Source organism: Salvia splendens, chromosome 5 (genome assembly GCF_004379255.2).
Source record: "Salvia splendens isolate huo1 chromosome 5, SspV2, whole genome shotgun sequence".
Taxonomy (NCBI): domain Eukaryota; kingdom Viridiplantae; phylum Streptophyta; class Magnoliopsida; order Lamiales; family Lamiaceae; genus Salvia; species Salvia splendens.
Window position 1 is genome coordinate 29,776,130 of NC_056036.1, and position 25,319 is coordinate 29,801,448.

General features: G+C 44.3%; 1 protein-coding gene across 1 annotated transcript; it reads right to left on the minus strand.

Annotated features, from left to right (window-relative positions):
• Positions 1–15,401: 15,401 nt before the first annotated feature.
• Positions 15,402–16,290, minus strand: LOC121804075 (flocculation protein FLO11-like). The gene is made up of 2 exons (XM_042203621.1): positions 15,727–16,290; positions 15,402–15,629 (listed from the first exon to the last, which is right to left on the minus strand). The coding sequence occupies exons 1-2, from the start codon at positions 16,288–16,290 to the stop codon at positions 15,402–15,404; spliced, it is 792 nt and encodes a 263-aa protein (XP_042059555.1).
• Between the last annotated feature and the right edge of the window lie 9,029 nt (positions 16,291–25,319).

Here is a 25,319-nt window from a genome sequence, read left to right on the forward strand (position 1 = left end):
CAACCCCATTGATTGGGAAGGAAGACGACCTCGCGTCTGGCGAGGCACAGGAACCCGTCGACGACGGGATGACTCTAATGGTGGATCTGACTGATGTCCCTGATGGGACCGATTCACCGGTAAACGCAAGGGAAGCAAGGAGGCAGGCTCGTCGGAGTCTGCTTGATGAGATAGACGAAACCGTCCAGCAGACGGAGGAGGACATGCTGGGTCGAGGGGCTGCAGCACCTGAGCAGGCAGATTCTCCCAGACCTGACGATGGGGAGAGCGACGAGGAGGAGCGCAGACGCGCGGTCGAAAGGAAGAGGAAGGGGAAGCAGATCGCTCCTTCCTCGACCAAGAAAGCAAGAGGGAAGTCAGCTGACCATTCTCCCTCTCCACCTGCTAAAATATCGTCTGATGCCGAGTCGGAAAGCCCTAATGAGTCCAGTGACTCCGAGGAAGAACAAGGAGTGGAGCTCAATTTTGAGCCGAAAGAAATCTGGATAACTAAGGAACTGCTGAATGCGATGGGGAAGTTTGATGACCCAAAACGTACAGCGATATATGCGGAGAAGAGTCACCGGTAAACGCAAGGGAAGCAAGGAGGCAGGCTCGTCGGAGTCTGCTTGATGAGATAGACGAAACCGTCCAGCAGACGGAGGAGGACATGCTGGGTCGAGGGGCTGCAGCACCTGAGCAGGCAGATTCTCCCAGACCTGACGATGGGGAGAGCGACGAGGAGGAGCGCAGACGCGCGGTCGAAAGGAAGAGGAAGGGGAAGCAGATCGCTCCTTCCTCGACCAAGAAAGCAAGAGGGAAGTCAGCTGACCATTCTCCCTCTCCACCTGCTAAAATATCGTCTGATGCCGAGTCGGAAAGCCCTAATGAGTCCAGTGACTCCGAGGAAGAACAAGGAGTGGAGCTCAATTTTGAGCCGAAAGAAATCTGGATAACTAAGGAACTGCTGAATGCGATGGGGAAGTTTGATGACCCAAAACGTACAGCGATATATGCGGAGAAGAGTACCGTGGGGAAACATGCCAAATCGGGAAAGATGTACGATTCAGCAGAGCTTAAGGGGATCTAAAGCAATGACGAGTTTCGGGGGTATATAGAGGCAATCGGCTTTGACTGGTTGCTAAAGCATAGCACCCTTGAGGTTCCGATAGACGTGGCACGGGAATTTTTCTCGACTTTTCAGTTTAAATCCACCACCGACTTGGATGCCGATTCCATTAACTTCAGGCTCTTCAATGAAGAGCATGTGATGAGTATCAGGGAGTGGACTCTACGGATGGGTCTACTAACGCGTACGGAAGATGACGAAGGTTTATGGAATGAGAGAATGGTTGGTCCAATAAAACTCACGCCAGGTTTCAAAGCGCAGAGCGCATGGGAGTTCTTGACTCATCCAAGGGTGGGTCAATTTAAAACTAGTTGTTCAAAGGCTCACCACATCGAAGACCGGGTTCTGAGGTTCGCCCAAACCTTCATTAGCTACAACCTGATGGGCACAGCCAACACCGCCTTGACAACCGCCGACTTATACTTTACCTGGTGCATGGCCACGGGTGTACGTGTTCATTTGGGCTACCAAGTAACTGCCAATCCCTCCCGGCATCTATACACATGCCACCTTCTGGGAGCTTATCTGCAGCGCAATGTGATTATGAAGATCCACAAGGCTTGCCGGGAGGTGAAGATGTGTCTACCCCCCGAGGTTTTCAATATGGAGTACTTCTTCAATAAGGGGCTGCTAATCATGCACAAGAGGGATGTCTGTTTTTACGAAGTTGGTAAATCGGAGGCCCAGATCAAACAGGAACAAGAGGTGGTGGGTGTGAAGGACGTTGCTGATGCAGGTGATGCCAGGAAGCCAGTTGTGGAAGTGGATGCAATGAGAAAGAAAGTCAGTTGGATGAGATCCGAGATTCAAAAAGTGATGGAAGGGATTGTGGCCCTGCGGGGTAAAGGAAAAGACAGTGGTGAAGCTGAGAGAGTAAGGAAGGAAGTTGCCGGAGTACGAACGGGAATGGTAGAAATGAGATCGAAGGTTCAGACGGTTAGGGAGGAAATGGTGGCCCTCAAGGGGCGCGTTTCTGATCTGGTGGCAATGTCGTCCCGATGCACTGAGAAGATGACGGAGGGTGTCGCGTTAATAATGACAATGATGAAGTGGTTGCGCGAGAAATTCCCGGACGCACCAATATTACTTCCTGGACCTAGTGGCGGACCCAGGGCGCCAAGTTCAGGAGATCTATCTATCCGGAAGCAGCCACAAGTCACCAAGCCTCTAATCACTTCATCCTCTACTAGACCCATGACCTTGAAGAAGACCGTACCCGGACAGACTGACGAGAGGAAAGAGAAGCCGGAATCACCGGCAAGAAAGAAAGCTAAAGTGACCCAACAGGCTGTGCCGCCCAAGTCTGGCTCCCGAGGGGGCCAGACCCCGAATTAATTTCCCCCAACCCAAGTAACTTTTACTTTTCATCTTTTATTGCTTTCTGTTTCTACTTTTTGTTTGTTTTAATGTTCTGTGCCGGCATGCTTGCTCTGTACATATGTGTTGCTACTTTCCACACTTAGCCCAATTTCTGGTCTAAGTGTGAGAAGGGGTTGAGCTGTTTTGCATGTTTGGTTTTGGTTGTTGTGCTTTCTCCCACTTAGCCCGGTGTACGGTCTAAGTGTGAGAAGTTTGTTTGTTTTGGCACGTTGTTTATTTGTTTGGTTTTCTGTTTTACATGTTTGTACTTCCCTATTTACCCCCCTTCACTAGGATTGTTTGGGGACAAGCTTGAGTGAAGTGGGAGGGGGAGGGAATAGGTGCAGTTTGTGACTGTAAGTCTTATAGTTTTTTTTTTAGGTCTTGTCTGTGTGTTACGTGTTGCATGAGCTAGTGGATACAATAAGGCAGAAATATTCCCTTAGTGAGAGCGATTGAAGATAGGATACACGTCAACTTTGATGCCCTCTTCCTTAATAAACTAAAAACAGTTTGGATGAAGTGAGGACGATAGAGGATACCTTAGATAACCTAGTTGTGCATCCTTACTATAAAGTGAGTTATAAGCCTAAACACTTTGAGCTAACTTGTAAAAAATGGGCAGCCACTTGATGCTTAGGGAGTAGAGTATAAAGGAGAAAAATGGGTTATGAAGGAATAAGCTGGACAAAGTCCAGAGCTGGTGGTATAAGCTGGACGAAGTCCAGGAAAAGGAGGTATAAGCTGGACGAAGTCCAGGGGAAAAAAATAAATAAATAAAAGGAGGTATAAGTTGGACGAAGTCCAGGGGGAAAATAAAAGAAGAGAAAAAGGAGCTTAATTATCTAAGAGCAGGAAGTAAAAATTACCTGACCTAGGAAATATTTGCCTTACCAAGAAAAGAGGGGAGATAATAAAAAGAGGAAACTCTCATAACCCAACGCATCAGTGGTGTAACTTTAACCTTGGAGCGATTTTGGTCCTAACATCCCTGGTGAGGAATGAGTGATCGAGCGAACCTAACCGCTAGGAAATCCATAGGTTTCTTGACAAACTGACGAACCGTTTGGGTTGACGAAGGAAGAAGGAGGATTTGGAGACTGTAGACGATCGGAGAAGACTTAAGCTTGTGGGGACAGTCGCCTAAAAGTTGAAGCTAGTGCATGTTTATGTGTTGTGTTTTGTGTTCTTTGTGTGTTATTTTCTTTTCTGAGTCTGTTAGTTTTCTAGGTCTAGGTTTTTGTTTTTGTTAAATCTTGTTTGTAGCATCGTTCTTGGGAACCGTGCTTTGAGATTCGCCTTATTTCATTTTCTTGTCTTTCATACTTGAGGACAAGCATGGTTTAAGTGTGAGCAGTTTGATAAGGCTAATTTCATGCATAGGTCTAGGGCTTTAATTCGTGAAATTTCTGGGTCTAACACGCGTTTTAAGCCAGGTGTGTGAAGATTTTCGCCAGGTCCAGCAAAGAAGGGAGACAGTTGCGTGGACCTAGGAAGAAGGCGAAAGAGTGGACATTATGCGGAAAATTGCTCGACGGAGGAAGCCTCGGAGTTGAAGGGTAGAATAGAGATTTCTACGAAGACTCTAGAAGGTTATGTCCGCGTCAATAAAAGAGAGAAGCATGCACGCTGGAGGGATCTTCTCGGTTGGAGACCTCGCCAACAGCTTGTAGCTTAGTTCACTTTTCTTCACACACTTGGGTTCTTTCGTGGGAAATTCAGGGCATACTTGGGGTTCACTTCTAGCTTACACACTTTTCGATCTGGTGGTAACACCGTCCTACTTGAGGGCGAAGAAATAATTTATTTTCTGTTTACGTTTCTGCTGAATTCGCCGAGCTTCGCTGTTCGAGGCTCGGACCTCTTTGTTTTCTGGATATTCTCTGTGTTTATGCAAGTTTCGTTTTAGTTTATGCCGACTGTGTTGATCTTTAATTGTCGATTATGTTTACTTGAATTCTGAGTTGGATTGTTGGAGTTGGTTGTTTTCTAGATTATCGCAGGTTTGTGGTTGGATCTGGGAGAATGGAGTTTGTTTGTGGATGAATCGGGTTCTTAACTTGTTGATGTCGTAGGGTTGTCTGTGATTGTTGGGATCTGGAGTTGATTTGAGTAGATCTGTGAGAATCGGAGCTATGGAGTTGATTGTGCTGCGTGTTGAGTTCGGATGTCTTGGATCCGGAGTGGATTAAGCATTCGACGTGAATCTGAGTCGTGTTGGTTTAATTTTATGCCTAGCTTACGTGTTTTCGTTTCATTTCGTTCAGTTTATGTAGATCTGATGTACTTCTGATTCGTAGCGAGTTTCCGGCGTCCCGATTTCTATATTCTGTTCGAATCTAGGAGTATGCTCTGTTTTCTTCATTTACGTTTCTGAGTTGGATAGGAAATTGCATGAGTTTGTTAGTTGCAGCTTTTACCGTACTTACCTTATTTGAATGTCCTGGTCCCCACTTTTTAATTCTTCCTGCCTAGTCATATTTAGTTAATCATTTACACGGTCTAGCGAGTTATTGTTTCTTTCGGTGTTGATGTCTGATTTTACAAGTATTCTGTTTCTTAGGTCTAGCATTTAAATTCCGTGCCTAGGTCTAGTGGTAGTTGTTATAAACCTCAACCCTTTGCGTGGCAGCAGCCGCTTGTTTCCAGAGTCTCTAAACACTACTCACGAATCCATCTTCGTGGGATCGACCCCACTTCCCTATACTAATTTAATTGTAATTTGGTTGAGGGATTAATTTTTGAAGGGGAGTCGAGCGTGTCCAACGACAACAACACTCTGTGTTCCTTGGGTTCCTGGACCTAGTGATCCAGTGGATTTAAGAAGCGCGGTGTCTTGACCGAGCACTTGTATTAGTGTTCCCTGTAAGCACACGAAACGCACACGATCCGACTCAGCTCCTACTTCAATATCTTTGCAATTAAATACAACGATTTACCATATGAATTCAAGTAATTGAATTCGAACTCCTTCTTCAATCGTCTCTACCACGGATCTTCTGATTTGTTCCCTTTTAACTCGAATTTGACCTTTGTGTGGGCAGAGCTTGTCAAATCCTCAAAAGCTGGAGAAGAATTGAAGAAAGAAATCTCTACGGAAGAAGAACCCTAAAAAAATCGATAATTTCTCTCTACAGATTGTAGAGATCGAATTTTTACGTAGAATAAATTAATCTGTCTTCTCTTCTTCTCCCTTTTATATTAAGTTAATTATTTTGGGCCAGACCAGGGATCTGTGGAGGATTGGATTGGGCCACAGTTCAGGCTTTCACTAATTAAATTAAAAAGCAATTTAATTCAAGCCCAAACTTAAATATTATTATCATCCACTATAGATATAATATTGACTGCCCGTCCAAACCGAAATTACGAGTATTCCGGGACTTCCTCTTTAATTAAATCATTTCCCGTGTTAAAGATATAAATATTCATTAATTAATATCAAGTCTGCTATCTGACTATTATTAATTAATTTCTTTTTCCAAGAGTGGTCTAGTTTAGAAACATTATTTATTATTCATGGAATAAATTACAACTGGCCAGTTTTCTGAATAATAAAACCTTTTCCTAAACACCTCTTGAGGATATTATCATGCTGGCCTCTCCCAGCACACGATTCATTGCAATAACAATACTAGCACCACTTAGACATTAATGATAATTACCCAATCTATCAGGATTCTTGGGAAACAAAATTTCCTCATCATTTGATAAGTCAAAGTAGTTTTCAATTAATATCGTATGCTCAATGTTATGTCAACAATGATTAAGAAACGACAATCACCGAGACCTCGTCTTTCAGTAAATAGCCAATAAAGACTTATCTCACTGTTTGATCCTTTCAGTGCTATACCACACCGACGTCATTCATTTCCTTAGGTAAGGAAACTTTCGGACTAACGTCGTAACCTTTCACGATAGATAGTCAAAGCCTATCTAGGTTGTGAAACAATTTTCCTTCTGCAAGAACCGACAAGTTACCTACTGTGAACGCTGCTCACAACTCGTCTACTATGCAGAAGACTTAGACTCATTTTGCTTAAACTATGTATTTAAATGGAAAAACACATTTCAACATCTCATAAATACATAAGCAAAATACATTGTAACAAAATATTCTTTCTCATAAAATGGTAACAAATGGATAAAAGAGTTATTACATATACAAGTGTTCGAAATATGCTTTCAGTATACTAAACTCTAACAGTTTAAAGGGTAGAACTGGGAATAAGGGAATCCACTATGGGATCGCCACGCCTATAGCCCCGGCAGGGGCGATCCCGGGGCAGACTATAGTGTAGGCGACGTCCGCCCCTGGGCGGATGAGAAACGGGGGGCGGACGCCCATTCGGCGAAAGCGGGGCGAGGACGCGCCGGTCGGCCATTAGCTGCGCCTACAGGCGCGCCGACCATAGTGCGCCAGCGATAGGCAATCCTTCACAACCGTCGGGATACGACGACTCTCCTTCTCAACCGTCGGGATACGACGGCTCTCCTTCTCAACCGTCGGGATACGACGGCTCTCCTTCTCAACCGTCGGGATATGGCGGCTATCCTTCTCAGTCGTTAGGATATGGCGGGTCTCTGTCTAAGCCGTGGATTTGGGGTCAATCTCCATCCGTTGTGGGCATCGAGTCCAAACCTTCCTCCATCTCAGTCGTGGAGGTCTTCTCCAATGCCGCCACCTTTTCAGCGGAATCTGAGTCGCTCGGCGTTTGGAGATTACAGATCCAACCTCGACGCGCTTAACCAGCTGCGTCCGGAGTCCCCTTTCCTATCCAGCCAATCTCCTTACACCAAAGCAGATCAAGACGCATTAGATATTATGATGGGGCTGCTCAGTTCCGGCATCCCGGATACGCCTGTTCCGATCCGAAGCAGTGCTGGGGGCGGTTACGGTGGCGGTAGCAGCGCCAGAGGCGGCTTGGACAGCGGCTTCGGCAGTGGCGAGGGCAGCGGCGTCGGCAGTGGCGGTGGTCCGGGCTCCAAACGGGGCAAGCTCTACACCAAAGCGGAGTCCATTGCCGTGGCGAGGGCGTGGGATGCCATCACATCGGACCCCATAGTGGGCACCGATCAGACCGAGGGGAGCTCCCGGGCCGAAGCGTACAAGACACAACCTTGTAGGGGACTAGAGCAGCGGAAGCGGCTCGCACTCGTTCGAGCAGAACGCTGAGCAAGTCGAAGAGCCCGCCCTTACACACACTCGGCGAGGACGGCCCCCGGGGACAACAGGCCTCTATCAGCAGCGCCAGAAGGGCTCAAAGTGCCTCCTGCCTATCGTCGGCAACGGCTGGATCGCGCATCCCGCAGCCCGCCCCAATCCCACAGCACATGGTTCCTGGTCCCCACGAGGTCTTGATAGAGAACCTAGATGTGCAGTTGATGCAACAACTGCATGATGTCTGCAGCAAATACCTAGCCACCGATGACCCGTACATCAAGAATATATACCAGAAGCTCATCACTCGGATTGAGCGTCGTCTAGGGTTGGCTGATGATGCTCCTGGGGGAACCGCGGCCGGCAGCAGCGAGGGAGGAGGAGAAGAAGAAGAAGACGAGGAAGCCGACTTCGACACCGAGTAGACGGTGGCGGAGTTTTTATTTGTATTTTATTTTAAATATTCGTTGTATAATTTTACAATTTTCAATACAACGAATATTTGGTCCCAATCACCTTGTTTTCTAATTATTTACATTGCAATGATTTTAATTGTACCTGATTGAAACTAAAAACATTTTAAAATAAAAATTGATTATAAAATTTGGGGCTATTGGAAGTGTTCACCATAATGGCGGAAACAAATTTTTGAGGCTGTGGACAATAATTTTGGGGTTTTGGACAAAAACTGGGGCGGGGCTATTGGGGTGTCCGCCTTATAGTGGACACTCTAAGAGCACTCACTTGGTTGGGCCGATCTCTGGGCCTTGAGATCAACCCTTATCGGCCAACGATTGCAGAAGAAGGGCCAAAAAACGGCCAAAGCACGACAATTGCTTCTCTATCCCTTTTGGCTGATTGATCGGCCTTGGCCGATGGGTGATGGCCGATGATAGCCCCCCATTGTGGAAAAAGGGCCGATCCTCGGCCCTTACACGTATCTTCTTTTAGTTTTTTTTATTCCATAATTTCTATACTATAAATACTTCACAATATTTTTATTTAATTTTAGTTCTCATTGTATTCTTTTCTCAAATATCGTAATACAACGAAGATTTTCATATTAATATTTTTGCATTTAAATTTATTTAATTTGATAAAATACTCCATCCGTCTCACGTTACTTGAGACGTTTCTTTTCGGCACGAGATTTAAGAAAGTTGTGTTTAGTGAGTTAAATAAAGTAGAAGAGAGAATAAAGTAAGAGAAAGAAGAGAGATAAAGTAAAAGAAATAGTAAAGTAGGTGAAATTAGATGTTTTGTATTTAGCCAAAAAAAGAAATGACTCAAGTAACTTGGGACAACCCAAAATTGAATACGACTCCAGTAACTTGGGACGGATGGAGTATTAAATATAGAAATGCAAAAAAATTAAAACAAAATAGTGATGATGTGGAAATGAAATGGAAGTGGGGCAGGCCCTATGGAAGGGCCCTTCTATTGCAGGGAGATAGGCCTTTTGGTAAAATGCTGATGTGGAGCCCTCCCATTGTGAATGCTCTAAGGCCCAAATCTGATGCCAATCGGGATCACTGAACAGTGTATTCATCTCCATGTTGGTGGGCCATACTCCCCACATAACTTATCTAGTTTCAGTTCATTCGAAATGAAATATGCCTAAGTGAACAAGCCCTTAGGTTGGTCTTCGCCAGATATGTAACTATTACTCTCTCCGTTCCGGATAAGATGTTACGTTTGTTAGTCGACACATAATTTTAGGATTGTTGAATATCTTTAATTAGAAAAAGTGAGTGTAAGTATTAACGGGAGAGGGAAAGAGAATTCAATATTTAATTAAAAAGAGAAAAAGGTGGATGTAACTATTAGTTATTACTATGATAATAAAAATATAAATAACATAATAATAATATTGGAATTTTTTATTTATTACTCCCTCCGTCCCATTCAAATTGACCACCTTTCCTTTTTTGTTTGTCCCAATCAAGATTACCACTTTCCAATTTTGGAAATAACCTCCTCTCGCCTCACTAAAATATTCAACTACCTTTTTTGTCTCTACTTTATTCCACCTAACAACACTTCCTAAAATCCCGTGTCACTCAACAATGTGGCCATCTTGAGTGGGACGGAGGGAGTATATTGAAATTAAGTACGATTTATAATTTTACATTATTTAAAAATTTTAAAAATTTTATTAATTTAATAATAATAATAATAATAATAATAGTAATAATAAATTGTACTCCACTACATTAAATACTTAAAATGTAAAGGATCCTACTAGAAAAAAATACCTAAGAAAGTCAGGATTAAGAATCATGATAAGTTGTACTCCCTCCGTCCCACTATAGGTGTCCCATTCAAGTTCGACACGAATTTTAAGAAATGTAAAGGAAAGTTGGTAAAAAAATATAGTTGAATGTGGGTCCTACTTTTATATATCAGTTTTATAATAAAATGTGAGGCCTATTACCATATATGGAATATTTCCAACCGGGACTCCTAAAATGGGACACCCAAAAATGGTGAACCGGGACTACTAAAATGGGACAAGGAGAGTACTACTTTTCTTGTTTTCAGTATTCTGATTACTTTATCAGTTTTAATTATAAAAACACATTTAAAATTAAAGAATCGAATTATTTTCCTAGACAGAATTTCAGCAACCAAACATAGCATAAATGCTAGATTTGGCAATCATTCTTTATCTATATGAGTACTCTATCTTCTATTATGATATTTCAACAACAAATATTATTAGTTGGAGTATTAGTCATTATATGATTATCATTATCAATTCATATAATGTGTACTCCCTCCGTCCCCCATGTTTTGTCTACTTTTGTCATTTTTGTTTGTCCTCCATTTATTGTCCACTTTCACTTTTTTACCATAAATGGTAAGTATGCTCCACATTCTACTAACTCATTCCATTCACATTCTATTATACAACTATTATATAAAAGTGAGACTCACATTTCACTAACTTTTTCAACTCACTTTTCATTATAGTATTTCTTAAAAACCTCTGCCCCGCACAAAGTGGACGAAATATGGGTATGGAGGGAGTACAATTTTATAAATTCACTGAAAAATTTATTTATTGTATAAATTATACCTATTAAAAGAACACTTATGGCGGGCCTAACGATCGCGGCTTTTTCTCTTGGATTCAAGTTATATGGAAGAGATAACTGAACCGGATGGATCAGTTATCAAATGTCGTTGCCACTTGATCAAGTTGATCTCGCTATCGCACGCCACCAATGTAATTTATAAACTCCCAATTTTGCACTACTTTAATAGTAAAGCGGCAAGTTCGGGGTCGATCCCACAGAGAAGCTAGTGTATCAAGTGTGGAGTAGTGAACAGGGGGTTGGCTGCTGCCACGCTTTAACTTGGGAGTTTTTAACTACTGATTTTTAATCTAGACAGAATTTAAGTCACTAACTTGATCAAGGAAATTTTAACTATTGGGTCAAGTGAATTTTAGACTGGAATGAAAATTAACTACGTGAAACAGTAAACACCATGATGAAAACGAAAACAGCTTTGATTAAAACTAAAACTCAGAACAGTACAGCGTGAAATTTAAACTAAGCTAACAGTTCAGAAATACGAAAGCAAGTAAAACCAGGGAGATCCTCGGCGGGAAACTTAAGAATACGCCGACATATATCAAGTATTCTGCAGTGCTCCTCCGATCGCCCTTTCTAACTAAGCATTACTTTATCTAAGCTATCTAGAGAACTGAACTACACTAGAGAGCTAAACTAAACTAAACTAAAGACGGAAAGTAAAGGATCGGATCTGCTTTGCGTGGTGGCACATCCTCTATTTATAGGCTTGGCATGACTTTCAGCTGGATAATGATCTTGGCAGGGAATATTTGCTCAAGCTGAGAGTGAGCGACTCATTGATTGCTACGTGTTTTCCTTCTAGAACGACGACGCTTTTCTGTAACAGATTCGTGACTCAGCTCCGTCCTTGCGTCTCATATATCATCACGTGTCCCCTTCTAGAACGTTGTCCTTGATAACAGAATGCTGCGCACCATCCAGCTCAGAGCATCATGTGTCCTTCTTCTGGGAGCCAGCGGTCCCCTCCTTGATGCTTGATTACTCCCCTTGAGCAACTCCCCTGCTTTCTGTCTTTTTTCGCCTATTGTACTTGCTTGATCAGTCTGGCCTTGTTGCCTTGGTCAAGTGGCATTTCTGCACATTTAACACTTGTTTTGTGCGATAAAACCGATCAAGTAACGTACATTTTACCCCAAACCGATGCATGAAATGAGCCTTATCAAACTGCTCACACTTAAAACATACTTGTCCCCAAGTATAAAGAAAAAAGAAAAGAAAAAGATAAGGCAAATTTCAGGCATGGTTTACTCATTAAATGAAAACGAAAAAAAGAAAACATGACCCGAAATAAAAACATATATTCACATAGATGCATTAGATCGAATAAATTTGCAACAATCATACCCGAGGTCGAGGTCATCCAAGCCCCTAGCTCAAGTGGTTGAGAAAGGTGGCAAGGATATGGCACCATCCTGGAGGTCTTGAGTTCGACTCCTGGATGATGCGACTTTGGGATTAATTTCCCTGTGGGCCTGTTCAAGGTTGTTTCCTTGGGGCTTGGCAAGCTTTCGAGCCTGGACGCGTCTGAGGGTGGCGGGTAGTCTACCGGGGCTGAACTCGTCGGAGGGAGTGCAGTCTACGAGCCAACATTGGCTAGTTCACGCCAGACCCGTCGGAGAGAAGCTAAAGTATTCGAGCCACGAGGGGTTGTGGCTGGCTAGTTCCGCTTGCCGAATGTATCTCGAACTTCTATGTATGAAAAAAAAATACCCGAGGTCGAGGTCAATCCATTTGCCAGCAGCTTATGTTTCTTCCTTTTTGCTTTTACTTGATCAAGGTGTCAGTTTGTCAAGATTGCTCAATTTAAAAACCACTATTGGATTCACTCAGTCACTCATATCTCACCAGAGATGTTAGGACTGTTCACTCGGTATTGCCATAAATTTAATACCTCGAATCGGATTGCACAAGATAGTTCCTTAAGGTCCTTGTTTCGGGTGTAATGAGGCTTAAGGGTAGTGGTGTATCAAGGTAGGGTCCTAGGGGTTCTAAGTTTAAAAATATAAACTGTAAAAAGAAAAAAACACGTGAGTCAAGAAACCAAAGATTTGAACTATTTATTTCGCCACTAGATATCTTACTTGGTCAAGTGGCGACTTCTAGCCTTGAACTTTTGGCTTCTTTTTCTAACTTCCGACTTATCCGGTTAGGTTACAACTTTTCCTGCCCTCTTTTTCTCAAACATTTCTCGATAACAACAATTTTTTTTGACTTGATATCTGACTTGATCAACCTGATTGACTAACTCGCTTAACCCGACTACCCTTTTATTTTTACTTTCTGTCGTACTACCCCTTTTTTGAAATGACTCATCTCTCTTACCCCTTTTTCTCACGTATTTATAAAAAGTATATGGAGGTGGGTCTCGGTTATCAAAGAAAGGGTAAAAGTGTATGAGCTCAACTTTGTTAACTAAGGGGTGCCTTGCTTGGCGAGGCGGGTTCGTGGAGCGGAAGAAGAAAAGGCTCAAATTGGTTAAGTCCTAATGCCTTTAGTCCTTACTACTTGTGCAATTTTCATCTAGATATCAAAAATTCAGCTTCTCATAAATTTTTTTCCTTTGTAACAATAGTAGAAAGTGTTCTACTTTGGCTTATAACTCACATATAGAGAGGCTTCACAGTAAGTTTTTTTTTTAATTGAGCATTTCCATCATACTTGCGTCGTTCAAACTGATCAAGTTTTTGCAATCAAGTTTCTACATGTAAACATACTGATTCTTTTCTCTAACTCTTCCCAAAAGTAATCAAATCTTCCACTTATCCGATTTCATGCATATTGCCTATTTATTACTAACTGATATTTTGTGTTTTCAAAATTTCTAACATGTATGACTCCTACTGCATATGAACTCGTTCTCGAGGGACTGGATGATGTAGTGGAAAAAGGGTTAGGCAACGGCACAACAGAAACCAAGGAAAACTTCTCACACTTAGACCAGACACTGGGCTAAGTGTGAGGCAGTGCCAACAATCAAACATGCCTATCAAAATAGAAAAACAACAAACAAAACACATAGGCAAAATATAGCAAAACGAGCATGCATAACTTCTCACACTTAGAACCAACATAGGTCTAAGTGTGAGGTGGAGCGGAAAATCAGTTATACATACCAAAAATAAATAAAAATAAAATTGTTTTGAAACTTGAAATGAGTTGAGATCGGGGGGTTGTTCTTAAAGCTTCCTTGGAGGTTGACCGGGAGATGCTGAGGGTGGCCGAGAGGATGATGGGCGCCGAGACGGAGGAGTGCTTGTAGAGGGAGGTGGCGGTTGGCTGGAAAGGGTCTGTTGGCGGATCGCTTCCAGAATCCTAGCTTGAGCAACCAGCTGGGCATGAGAGTTTTCCACCAGCTGTGTAATCATTTGCTCTATGCGGAGCCTCCATTCATTGTTAGTCCGTGTAGCCTCCTCTGGCTCTGTCATGGGGACCATCTCCAGACTTCGTCTCTGCTGCCTCTCAGGGCTTGCCGGACGATCGGTCGTCCTCCTCTCTTCCTCGAGCCTGGTCTCCTGCTGCTTCATTTGCTTCTCCTGCATAGCCTTTATGTAGAAGCAAAGCTTCCCGCCGGGTACCCGTTCAAGTACCTGAATTCTTACAAAGAATTCCAGGTTAAATAATTCGGGCTTAGGGCAACGGCTGGGACGCCATACGTCCCTGTGGAGCACCAGGGTCCAATTCCGCCTTAAGTAGGCTCCAAGCAGGTGGCAAACGTTGAGGTGGCGGGCAGGGTGAGTGGCAATCTGATTCATCGAGTAGGCCAGCCAGTGGCCAAGGTGCACCCTCCTCTACTTCTTCATGCTCCACATAAAGTAGAGCTCGGCCAGAGTAATGATCGCCAGTGTATTGGCTTGGCCAAGGAGATTGCAGGCAAGTTAGACCTGGGCAAGGCGGAGGGCCTGATTAGCAATATGAGTTCCTCTGGACTCAGAGGCTTTAAAGTCGGGGGCACGTCCGTTGCACACGGCCTGCCAGACGGCCTGCTGATCAAACTCCGGCTTCCTCTGAGGAAGGCCAATGTCGCGCCCAAACCATTCTCCACTAGCGACCTTGGCCTTTGTATAGAGTCTCATCCTCACAGAAAACTCGTTCAGGCTCATCGTCTGCTCACGCCCAAACATCCGGAAGGAGACGCTCCTGGCCTCCAAGTTTGTGCTTCCGGTAAACCGGAAGGTCGTGAAAAATTCTTTGTCCAGGTCCTTGGGCACGAAGGTATCCTCAATCTCCAACAGCCATTCAAAACCAATCCCAGTAATATACTGGGTAAATCTCTCCTCAACTCGGATAGTTTCCAGGGCTGGCTGGTGGAGTTTCTTACCGGCCTTCAGCCTCTTCGTGGGTGTCACCCTCTGGTGGACCTCCTCAGCCCATTTGGGGTTTTCAAATTCTAGCATCCGGAGGTCTGTGGTTAACACCACAGTTTTTCTGGAATAATGGATGGTTGGGGACGCAGCGGGTCATCCTTGTTGTCTGCGGAATGTCCGGGCCCATCGGAGCTCTCTCCCCTCTGTATCACTGCCATCTTCTCCTTCTTGTGGAGGGGCAGGTGGTTTGCATCAGAAATCTCAATGCCCCGGGTTGCGGGACGCATCCTCTTTGGAGGAGGAAGAACAGTCTCCTTCCCTTTTCTCTTCCTTTCAGCCTTCTGACGGCTGTCCTCAACTGCCTCGGCCTATCCGGCCTCTTGGTTTATCGCCCCAACGGTTCCTTGGTTTTCCGGCTCCTCCGGCTCATCCAACAGCCTCCGCACTGCACGGGGCCTCTCCACCTGCTCCTCCTCCGCCCTTTGCATGCTGGCCACCCCGGCCTCCACCTCCTTTATCAGCGTGTTGATCTCCATTCTGCGCATCCGGCGGCGCAGCGGCTCCTCCTCCGTCTCCGGGACCGACTCATCCTCTGCCTGAGAAATGAAGGTCCATTTTTTCCCCCTTTTTTTGTAGTATTTCGCTGGGGGGAGGCAGAAGGTCCTCCGTAGAATCGTCATCAATGTGCACAACCTCGATTGGTTGTGTCGGCCCTAGGAGAGTAGGGGAGTTGGAGCCTCCGCCACTTGGTGGCGTCGGAGCGTTGGGAGCAGTCATGCCTTCTACATGTGGCGGCGGCACGGACAGTGCTTCTTCGGTCGGGATGGCGGCGGGCTGCGCCCCTCCCTCTTCTTCAAACTCGTCCCCGCTATACTGTACAAGGGGGACGACGGGCGTAGGTTCAGGGGTGCGAAGGGGGGCTTTTGTTTGGGAGGCAGATGGAGGAGGTCGGGGAGGATTTTGGGATGTGGAAGTTGTGGCTCGGTCCTTTGACAGGGATATTCCAAGGCAGGCTTTCACAGTGGCGTAAACTGTGGCGATATCCATCTCGGAGGGCATACTCTGGAGGATTCTGGTCAGGCACCGTTGGGCTTTTTCATCTACTTTGGGAGATGGAGCGGTGGCGCTGGTTTGCGGTGGTGGTTGAGAAGATGGGCTAGGGCTTTCTACTTGGGCTCGGGGCGAGGTTCTCCGGTCCTCACTGCAGGCAGCGGAACTGGAGGAGGAGGATGAATTTGGGAGTTGTTCAAGAAACATTGTTTTGGGTAATGGTGGTAGGTTTTGGTGACGAAGATGATGATTTGGGACAAGGGTTTGAATCTTGAGCGGTATGGGAGAGCAATGAGAATGTTGGGATCTGAAAACTGCATTTTATACGGATATTGCGGCTGTTGGGATCCTCTTTGGTTGAGATCCATGCGACTGTTCAGATCTTTATGACTTTTCCCATACAGGCGCGTCCTTTCAGAGCGCCAGCTGGCTTAGTTTCTCTGGTACGCTTCCTTCCTCTCTCCAGGACGTTCTGTCCAATGCAGTAGTTGGCGCTTCCTGACACCTTTCAGTGGCTGTGCACGTCCTTTCATCACCTGCCCAGATCACCAAAAGTACTGTACTACCAATTAAATTCGAATTGCACTGATCAAGTGGACAATTAATTCCAGATGAAACTTAAATAGTTCCATTTGATCAGCTTCCGTCCTTACTTCCGACTTTTAATTTCTAAGAATTAAAAACTAACACACGAAAAACTATTTACACTAACTACCAAGGATTTGACCGAGTTCCCCTAGGATGTCACTTGATCAGTTTAATGGATTAAGAATTTGTTGCTTGATCAAGCAGACTACCCACGAGTACCCGATCACTCCTTTTACCTGCTCACTGGGTTGGATTAAGCAGGATCGGTGGAATTTCTTCCACTGTGCCTGCTTCGGTCTTGTCTCTGTAGGGCTCAACCTGATGACTATTTACCACGAAGGAAGACGAATTGGGGGGGGGGGGGGGTCTCCTGGGAGTATGTTTACCTCCTGTATGTGCACTGCCTTCATGGTACGAAGGTCCGTCCACTTTGAATTCCGCCGCCTGGGTATCAGTTTGAGTTGACACTGGAAGAGTAGCTCTTTCTGCCCCACTATGAGCTCTCCCTTTCTCAAAGTGGGATCTAGTCTGCGTTGTCGATCACGGTGGGGTGTCACTTCTTCTTCTAACCTGGCGGGATTCATGCACAGGTCTGGGTTAATCTCTACTGTTTTCAACTTGACCACCTCTTGACCCAGTCTCAGTTCTTCCTTCAATTGTCCTCCCTGTCCTTGCGGATTTGGTTTGACTGGTTTTTGGTACGTCTGGTTGGACAAGCTCTTGAGGGTAACTGGCGATGTAGGTAAAGACAATAGTTGCCTTGTAGGCGAGGGATTTTCCTTAAGCATTCCTCTCAGTGGGTCAGCCTGGTCAGGTGGTTTCTCGACCATTGCCGGTTGAGTGATCTCAGCTGGTCGTGGCGGCTTACAGAAATCCATAATTTCCCTTTCAATGGCTTGATCATCAATTTCCCCAGTCATCATTGCATCGAACCATTCAGCTGCTTCCTTCTTAAGCTGTTCATCTTCAATGGAATCAATGGGCGGTCTTTTGAAGAGCTCCTTTCCTAGATACCCTTGCTCCCAAGGCGTAATAGTATCCACCGATTGTATGCTCTCACTGTCCTATGGCTTTCTCACAGCTCTATCAATGTCGAATGTAAACTGTTCTCCATTAAAAACCAGATTCATCGTCCCATGGTGGACGTCTATGACTGTGCTGGCTGTAGATAGGAAAGGTCTTCCAAAAGGACTCTGGTAGACTCCTCCGCTCCTGGCTCTGTCATCTTCATGATGAAGAAGTCGGCGGGGTACTTGAATTTGTTGACCTTGACGATTTCATCTTCCAGAATTCCCTCTGGGTGAATGCAAGACCCGTCTGCTAGCTGTATCATCATACCAGTTTTGACGAGCTTAGCTTCTCCCAGTTTTTCATATATAGAATACGACATGATACTGATGGAAGCCCCTAGGTCGCACATTGCGTGCTCCATTCGAACGTTTCTGATGGAAATTGGGAGTGTGAACACCCCGGAGTCAGTCTTCTTCGGTGGAAGATCACTTGGTTGGATCACCACGGCTACACTTTCTGCTTCGACCATCCGCCCTTTCTCAGTGACTTGTTCAAGGGCACTAGACTCTCCTTCTTTTGTGACTTGATCAAAGGCGATGGACTCAGGGCCTTCTTCATGATTGGGCCCGTTTGTGGGTCCTGGAGAACTCGCAGATGGGTTTTGATAAACTTCTTCTGATTTTAGAGATACTGCATTGACATTCTCTCTCCCAGGTGGTGGTTGTACCGTAGCCGGAAATTTTTCCTTCATTTCCCCTCAGCTCGCCCAGTGACATGGCGACCTGAGATAGCTGCTTTGTAAGCATATCTAGTGCAACCCTCTGTTCTCTTTGGGCCTCTTGTATTTCTCGCATTGCATCGTGGGGCTGATGTGGGATCATTACATCTCATGGACCTTCATTTTGTTGTTTGTTATACCTCTGATTAAATGACCTCCTCCATGGCCTTGTTGATAGTAGCCGGAAGGTCCATACTGTTCTGGCTGGTTATGGGAAAAATGATTTTGTTGGTTCCCTTGGAAATACTGGTTTCCTCTTTGGTACGGTGGGATATAATTTACCACTTGATTATTTGGCTGTCTTCCCTGGCTGCTTGACTGAGGGCCTTGGTGTTGGTACCCCCAATTTCCGTCCTATTGTTGGCTTGACCAGTTGGGCTGTCCTCCACTGGACCAGTTTCCTTGGGGTCCATTTGACCAACCTACCCGATTTCCCTGCATTCTGTTCCCTCCAGTGTTTGGTCTATCCTGGATCCGAGCAGGCCAGTTGGGCTGCCCTTCAGAAGGTTGCATCTGCTGTGTCGAGGGCTGTGGTGGCTGGCTTTGATTCTGGTCAGTCCATCGAAATTTGGGTGATCTCTCCATGGGGCGTCTTTTTGCTTTCCCTGGATCCAGTTGTTATTTGCGTTCCAGTGGCCAACGGCATTTACTTGGGGCAGCGCTCTACCTCAGGGGGGAATTCGCAATAGTAGTAGTGATGCTCTTCTGGCGGAGGCGGTGGCGGCGCATACTGCGTCTCTTTCGGTGCAGCTGGTGGAGGCAGTCTGGCTTTCTCCACTACCTCAAGTAGCTTCTTCTCCATCTGCTCAAATCGAGCCTCTAGCTTTTCGTCATTGCGTGCCTCGGCTGCGTGCACCGCACCCCTTTTGTACGGGCCACGGGACGTCTCGTACGAGCGTTTGGCCTCGATAAGCCTTTCCAGGATGTTTTTGGCTTGACTGAATGGGGTCTTTGAGAAATCCCCTTGGGCTGCGAGGTTTAGATCATTCTTGCTATCGCCTGTGAGTCCACCATAGAAGATCGAATAGATCTCCCGCTCCCCCAGCTTGTGGTTGGGGCATGCTTGAAACAGCCCTTGGAATCTATCCCAATACTGGCTGAAGGGCTCATCGTACTCATGTCTGGCTTCTGTAATTTCCCGCTTGAGGGCACTCATTTTTTACGTTGGAAAGAAGCGATCAAGGAATATCATTCGGAACTCGGCCCATGTTTTGATGGACCCTTCTGGCAGTCTCGACAGCCATACTCCAGCATCACCCTTCAAGACGAAGGGGGTGGCCTTCATCCTATAGTCCTCAGACGTAGATCCAGCCGGTACAAGCTGGATATCACAGTATCGGCAAAACTCCTCCAAGAAGGCGTACGGATATTCTTTTGAAAGGCCGTAAAAATGGGACAAAACAGCCTGTACTCCTGACTTGATCGCGATAGTCCGCATCCCAGGAGTAACGGTGATGGCGTGTGTGGGCTCCATCTCATCATCAGTGTACAGAGAGCCAATTCCTGAGTCGTCGGCGACGAGGGCAATCTCTGCTTCTGCTTGTTCAAGTGGTGGTGGTTTAGGTTCCGCGTTCTGCTCTCCTTCTTCTTCGCTGGTCAGTTGATCAACGGCTACTGCTGCTGCTAGCGCGGTTCTGTAACGAGTGGTAACTATGCTGGCTTCCTGGACTCTCCAACACGCGTTAGTTTCTCTATATAAAAAGGGATGATTCCAGTGTCCACCGCGTTGGTACCTTCTCATCAACAAAAGAAAAAAAACAAATGAGAAAAGAAGGAAACAAAATTATATACACCTATGCGCTACACACAAACATAAAATAACACCATGCTTCCCCAGTAACGGCGCCATTTTGGAGGGCCTAATGATCGCGGCTTTTTCTCTTGGATTCAAGTTATATGGAAGAGATAACTGAACCGGATGGATCAGTTAGCAAATGTCGTTGCCACTTGATCAAGTTGATCTCGCTATCGCACGCCACCAATGTAATTTATAAACTCCCAATTTTGCACTACTTTAACAGTAAAGCGGCAAGTTCGGGGTCGATCCCACAGAGAAGCTAGTGTATCAAGTGTGTGAGTAGTGAACAGGGGGTTGGCTGCTGCCACGCTTTAGCTTGGGAGTTTTTAACTACTGATTTTTACTCTAGACAGAATTTAAGTCACTAACTTGATCAAGGAAATTTTAACTACTTGGTCAAGTGAATTTCAGACTGGAATGAAAATTAACTACGTGAAACAGTAAACACCAAGATGAAAATGAAAACAGCTTTGATTAAAACTAAAACTCAGAATAGTACAGCGTGAAATTTAAACTAAGCTAACACTTCAGAAATACGAAAGCAAGTAAAACAGGGGAGATCATCGGTGGGAAACTTAAGAATACGCCGACAGATATCAAGTATTCTGAAGCGCTCCTTCGATCGCCCTTTCTAACTAAATATTACTTTATCTAAGCTATCTAGAGAACTGAACTAGACTAGGAAGCTAAACTAAACTAAACTAAAGACAGAAAGTAAAGGATCAAATTCTTTTAATGTGGTGGCACATCCTCTATTTATAGAATGACGACACTTTTCTGTAACAGATTCGTGACTCAGCTCTGTCCTTGCGTCTCATATATCAGCACGTGTCCCCTTCTAGAACGTTGTCCTTGATAACAGAATGTTGCGCACCATCCAGCTCATAGCCTCATGTGTCCTTCTTCTGGAAGCCAGCGGTCCCCTCCTTGATGCTTGATTATTCCCCTTGAGCAACTCCCCTGCTTTCTGGCCTTTTTCGCCTATTGTACTTGCTTGATCAGTCTGGCCTTGTCGCCTTGGTCAAGTGTCATTTCTGCACATTTAACACTTGTTTTACAGATAAAACCGATCAAGTAGCGTACATTTTACCCCAAACCGATGCATGAAATGAGTCTTATCAACTTATTATACAAATTATTTTAATCTATTAATATACAAACCATATTATTCATTGCTTATTCCTATCCATAAATAATATATACAATCAATAAATTTATTTGTATAGATTAGAGTCCCTATTAAGACAATAACTTTTATACAAAATCATATTGTCTATCAATATACTAGTCATATTAATCAACCAATATAAGAATTATATTATTCACTAATTTTTTATTTTCATCGTTACAATACTCCCTCCATCACACAAGAATATACATTATTTATTTTTTAGTTCGTCCTACAAGAATATGCATTTTCTATGTTTGAAATTTTTTTCCTCTAATGAGGTTGGACCTATTCTCCACTAACAATACTTTAATTATTTTTTCTCTCTACCTCTCTCTTACTTTACCTATTTTACAATAAAACTCATGGCGAACCCAAAGTGCATATTCTTTGGAGATAGAAGGAGTATAAATTATATTGCTTGTTGTTTTATTGCAAATTTTAAATAATACATTGAGGAAAATGAGCAACATATCAAAATTCAAATCCAATTATTTGGACATGCCAACATTTTATCAATATTATGAGTAACATGCATCATCCAAATTTAATTGAACAACTCTACTTAATGTTCATTATTTTCTATAAATTTGACTTAGAAAATGATTCATTAAAAAATAGCGATAAAGATAGTGAATAATAGAAAAAAAATAAGGAAAAAGAGAAGACAAAAGAAAGATTAGTATTCCAAATTGGAAAAAAGATGAATTGATAAATGATTATATAGTTATAAAAAGAATATATTTAACACATTTTATCCCACACTGAAATGTAGATTCAAGGATATCTCTATAAAAGAGAAACAACCAAGAATGGTTTGTTACAATTCATACGCCCAACAAATAAGTATTGGTAACTACGAAATTCTAGTAGTATTCATTTATTTATAAAAAATTAGTTTAAAAATCAATTTTAACAGTAATTTTTAAAAAATCATTATATTAACTTGAACTGCTGGATTAGGTTCAACGAATGCTTGATTGTAACCTGCCCGGATAAATCGGGAAACCGGTCATGGTTCAGAGCCGTGATCACAATTTCGGTTCCAGTTACAAACCAACGATTAAGTGGGCATCTCTAGTTTTAAGTAGGAAAATAATAAAATACGTGAAAGAATAAAAAGAGACAGAATAGAGTTATAGAGATTAAAATGTTGACTTTTTCCAATGATTCATTTAGTACTCCCTCCTTCCCATTGAAATATGTCATTTTAGGGTTGACGTGAGTTTTAATGCGTAATTGATAAAATAAGAAAAAAAAGATAAAAACTAGTTGAAATTATGTAGTGGATGGTGGGATCCATAAATGATAAAGTAAAAGAGAAGGAGAAAATGGTTTCCATAATGGATATGAACTATTTCTATGGGACGGAGGGGGTATTAGAAGTTCCAAAGAGTAATATCACTAAACAAGAAAATATGGTAGTAGTATTAGTTTTTTGGGATAATTATCTATAAAATTACGAAATTTGATCAACTTCTAGTTTATTACATCTTTCTAAATTTGAATGACAAATCATGGAGTTTCATAAATTTTAAATTGTCCCATTTGATCAAATTTGTACTACTATTTTTAATTTCTCAAGCTCCAAATTACATCGTTTAGTCGTCTATGCTGTCATTTGTGTAACTATTCATTGACAACACTAAAATTTATATGTGTGCATCAATTTAGCATCAAATTCATGTTTGCCTAAAAAGTTATTAGTATAAGACAAATAATTTTTATTAAACTTCGCGATTTATACCAGAATTGACCGAACTTCTTAATTTTATAGACAATTAACCCTAGTTTTTTTTATGTAGAACAAAATTGATGTTGATTGTAAATATGATTAAAAAATTGACGCGGTTATTAGAGCTTCTAAAAATTTAAGATTTTATTTCTAATGTTGAAATGATGTTTGAACTCTTAACTGATTTTTTTTACGAACTAATAAAAAGGGTGGGGATTTCCATTGCTCAATCTGAACAAGGTGGTTCTGTTCTAAATACGTCAATTTTAAATGAAAAAGGTCAATTAGAGGAGACATACGTTTTTTCAATAAAGAGGTGCACGTGCCTTTACTGACCATTCTTAAAGCATCTCCAATAAGAATAACTCAGTCATAGCCCAGCCACAAACTCATCCCGCCACATCATCAGCACTAAAACTCATCCTGCCATATCATCTGGACAAGCAATAGCCCAGCCACAATAAACAAAATTATTAAAAACAAATAATTAACAATCACACAAAATACGGAATTAAATTTACGACACATATACGGGAAAATTCAATAATAATATTAAAATTTTAAAAGTACATTGATAAAAAAAAGTACATTAACAAAAAAAAATTACATTAATTAAAAAAAAACTCCTACTCCACGCACGAGCCCCCCGCCTCCGCCTCACGCCTCGCCGTCGTCGTCGCCATCTTGGCCATTGACGCCGCTATCCGGGATCCCCTAATCTACGACATCTGAGCCCGCATCTGAGCCCCCCACCTGTGCCACGGCGGCAGTCAAATCGGCTCGCATACTCACGAGCAGTGCGTGAAAAAAACTCTTCTCCTCGGAGTCAGTGGCATTCTTCCAGTCAGATATGACCTTGTACATCTGAGCCCGCGTTTGTTGACGCGCCAAGAAGACGAGGTCGGTTGTCGGGCTGCCAACAGTGGGGGACGGCGACTGGACCTCCTCGGACCTCTGGCGAGCCCGTTGCGCCAGCCTTTGACCAACCAGGCGAGTGCGGCGAGTAAACGCGGGAGGGGACGGGGTCTCCTGAGCATCTTCGAGGAGGTCGTGGGAACCGCCGCTGCTGCCGCCGGCGTAATCACCGGTATAGTTCAGGCACTGCTTCTTCGGCCAGCCACTGTACTGTATTCGGAGGGCGTTGGTGTACAAGCCCGAAAATCGGGAGACCCCTTGCCGGATTCGGTCCCACCCCTTCCGGCACTCCTCCCCGCTGCGTGGCCTCCCCTCCGGGCAAAATTCCTTGTAGGCTGCTGATATCTTAGCCCACAAGTTGACGATCCTCTGATTGTTCGAGGCGAGGGGATCATCACAAACACTCTCCCACGCCTTGGACAGCGCGACGTTCTCCGCATCCGTCCACTTCCTCCGTGCCGAGCTGTCGTCACCAGCTAGCTGCGACGACTCGCCGACCACCCTCTTCCCCTTCTCCTTCTTGGGCTCGCCCCGACCCCGCCCTACTCCCCTCGTTTGAACGGGAGTGTCCGCATCCCCGAGATCTATCCCCAACTCCTCTAGGGACAAAGTCTCAATCCCAGTGAACCGCGTCTCCGCTGGGGTCGATGAGTGCGAAGAAGCAGTAACAAAATCAAAACTGGGGCGATAGACGTTGTCCCCCCCCCGGCGTCCCCTGCATCCCCGGGTACCTTGGCGTCATCTACATCCCGGGTGTCCACCCCGGCATCATCGGCATAGGGGGGTTGCATCCCCGGTCCCCCCTGCCCGCCCGGACCCCCCGGCATCCCCTGCCATCCCGGCATACCACCCCCGGATGCCACTCCAGGCATCATCTGTTGCCAAGGGTAGTAGTACCCAGGCATCGGACCCCATCCACCTCCCGTGGGTACCGTCGGAGTTTGAAACCCGCTCGTCCCTGGAGTAGGCTCGTTGTTGTGCTCCATTTCACGTTGTTGATCTTGTACAGAAATTAAGATAGAGAGAAAACTTGTTAAAACAAGTGGTGCAAATGAAAATGACATGGAGATCGCGTATATATAGTGTTTCAAAAATAAAAAAAAATCCCGCTCGCTGATCGCTCGCCGATCTGGCGCCTGCAATGGCGGCCAGGAGATCGCCGTGCGCATCGCCGAGCGCTCAAGAATCGGCGTGCGCTCGCCGTTTTTCTCGCCGGCTGCAATGGTTCGGCGAGCGCCAAGAA

Excerpts from the sequence above, each read along its gene's own strand:
- LOC121804075 (XM_042203621.1), bottom strand. The coding sequence starts at position 16,290 with ATGTTTCTTGAACAACTCCCAAATTCATCCTCCTCCTCCAGTTCCGCT. Across the intron at positions 15,630-15,726 it reads GGCCGACACAACCAATCGAG|GCAGAGGATGAGTCGGTCCC; the intron begins GTTGTGCACATT and ends TTCATTTCTCAG.